This window comes from Octopus bimaculoides, chromosome 24 (genome assembly GCF_001194135.2).
Source record: "Octopus bimaculoides isolate UCB-OBI-ISO-001 chromosome 24, ASM119413v2, whole genome shotgun sequence".
NCBI lineage: Eukaryota > Metazoa > Mollusca > Cephalopoda > Octopoda > Octopodidae > Octopus > Octopus bimaculoides.
This window is the reverse complement of record NC_069004.1, coordinates 11128214-11130781: the sequence shown is the minus strand read 5'-3', so window position 1 is coordinate 11130781 and position 2568 is coordinate 11128214. Positions and strand designations below refer to the sequence as shown.

At 42.7% G+C, this 2568-nt stretch overlaps 1 protein-coding gene across 1 annotated transcript in view; it reads right to left on the bottom strand.

Annotated features, from left to right (window-relative positions):
- The window catches only part of LOC106872329 (clotting factor C), a 7201-nt gene that overhangs the window by 3056 nt on the left and 1577 nt on the right, over positions 1-2568 (bottom strand). Inside the window, exons 3-4 of the mRNA XM_014919278.2 lie at positions 1088-1380; positions 350-626 (exon numbers count right to left, since the gene is read on the bottom strand). Coding sequence (XP_014774764.2) covers positions 350-626; positions 1088-1306 — 496 coding nt within the window. The 5' untranslated portion in view covers positions 1307-1380. The remainder of the gene's footprint in view (positions 1-349; positions 627-1087; positions 1381-2568) is intronic.

Sequence of the window (2568 nt, the reverse complement as noted above, 5' to 3'; positions counted from 1 at the left end):
TATATATATATATATATATATCCACGTGACCACGTGACCGACCAGACTACCAGGTGTTGTTTATACATCGCTAGTCACGATGCACATTTGCAATGTTTTTAGCCTTCGCATGACGCCACCCTGCTGGCTAGGCGAGCAGGTCTGCATTCCCCACCGATCGAAAGTGGAATTTGGAGCAAAGTGAAATGAAGGATTTTGCTCAAGAACACAGCGCACTGCCCAGTCAAGGAGCGAGGCAATGGGGTCGGGGTGGATACGACAGCGAATGTTTTGTGTTTTTTTTCTTTCTTTAACTAATTGCTTCTAACATAAAAGCAAATAAAATTTCACCGAGATTCTCTCAACTTACATTCTTTCCTGATATTTCTAAGACAATCGTCGTCTTTGAAGACCGATACTTTGGTGGTCAGTAAGCGACTGGCCTTAACTTTTTGTTCAGTTAGGCCCCAACCAGACACAAAGCCTTTGGTGTCTTGTATGGCATAGTGTATTAACATTGATTTATCCGGCAGACATATTGGCTTCGCGAAAGGTCCGAGTTTCACTTTTCTGGACAAGTAAATCAAAGCAATATCGTTCTTCTTTGTTGATGGTTGGTAATAGTCGTGGATATAAACATCGTCAGCCTAAATTGCGATTGGTGGAAAAGAAGAAAAAAAGAAACAAAAACAATACCAATTAGTATTTTCTTAACGATTTTGTCCCAAACAAGACATGAAGCTACTGTGGCGTACTGTACTACAAAAAAGGGAAAAGAAGGGTCCGCCAAATTCAAAGATGTTCTTTGACAGAAAGCTTAAAAGACTGAATATCATAGACCAGAGGAAAAGAAGATGCTGATAGTGAGTTCCAGAGAACAGCAGTTCGAGGAAATAAGCTGTAAGAATAAAAGGAGTCATGAGTAACAGGAAGCTCAAGAGAGAGAGAGAGAGACGATGCGCTCGGGATGAGAAGCGGGTGATACGTTTTAAAGTTTTGACAGAGAGAACTACTATACAGGGTATCCACAAAGACTGAGTACATGGAGTAAATAAAATCATAGCATAAACAATTAAATGTAAGAAATAATAATGTGTGTCCTCCATACCTGAAACTTCTGGACATATCTGTCATCCCGAGAGTTATTTGCGTACACTTTACTGATGTGAACCGTGATCTGACGTAGAGGTAGGGAGTCCTTGGATGTTGAGGCTGTGATACAATGTGCCGCGGTCAAAACCCAGCGATCGCTGATCAGAGTGCCACCGCATCTAAGGACCACTTCATTCAGACCGATGTCTGTGGATATGGCCGCATGCCACGGCATAGCTTCTCGAGGATATGCTCTACCACCGAGTATATTCTCCACGTCCAAATCATGTTTGCTGGTTCGTCCACATTCTAAATTGAAAAGAATAACGGAATAAACGAATGTAATTATTGAAATGAACGAATGTGTCATCGAATGAAAACATTGTTACAGAAGCTGTGAACGAGTATAATCGGTGACAAGTTTTTGAGTTCATGAAAGAGAAAAATGGAATTATTATTTATCTTTCATCTTTTGTCTTTTGCTTCTTTCAGTCATTGGACTACGGTCATGCTAGGGCAACACCCTGAACGATTTAGTCGAACAAATCGACCCCAATACCTAAGTAAACCTGGGGCTTACTTAATCGGAATGTTTGCCGAACTGCTATGTTGTAGAGACAAACACAAACTCACACACACACACACACACACACACACACACACACACACACACACACACACACACACACACACACACAAACACACACACACACACAAGGGTTTATTCAGTTTCCGTCTGCCAAATCCAATCAGGAGGCTTTGGTTAGCTCGGGGCTATAGTAGAAGAGACTTATCCAAGGTGCCGCGCTGTTGGACTGAACTTAAAACCACCTGATTGAAAAGCAAGTTTCTTAACATCACAGCACGATACATTGGGCAGATATATTCTATTTATCGCCTCGGGACGATCAATGCCTTTTGAGTGAATTGGTAGACGGAGACTGTGCGGAAACTCGACGAATACGTGAGTATGAGTGTGCGTGTGTGTGAGTGTGTGTATGTGTGAGTGTGTGTATGTGTGAGTGTGTTTGTGTGTGTGAGTGTGCTTGTATGTGTGTGAGTGTGCTTGTATGTGTGTGAGTGTGTGTATGTGTGAGTGTGTTTGTGTGTGTGAGTGTGCTTGTATGTGTGTGAGTGTGTGAGTGTATGTATGAGTGTGTGTGCGAGCGTGTGTGATTGTGTGTGTGTGTGTGTGAATATGTACATTTGGGCGTGAATATGTGCATTTGGGCGTGAATATGTGCATTTGGCCTTCACCACCGTTGATCGACCGGCTATGGTTTGTTTACGCCCCAGTATATAAGCGGCTCAGCAAAAGGGACCGATGTAATTTAGTAGCAGACAAAACAATAGGCATGAGAGGATTCGTTTTCTTCGACTAAAATCGCTCAAAGTGTTGCTCCAGCATGGCCACAGTCCAATGACTGAAACAATTAAAAGATGACGTGGATTACTGTCTTCCCCCCTCTCTCTCTCTCTCTCTCCCCCCTCTCTCTC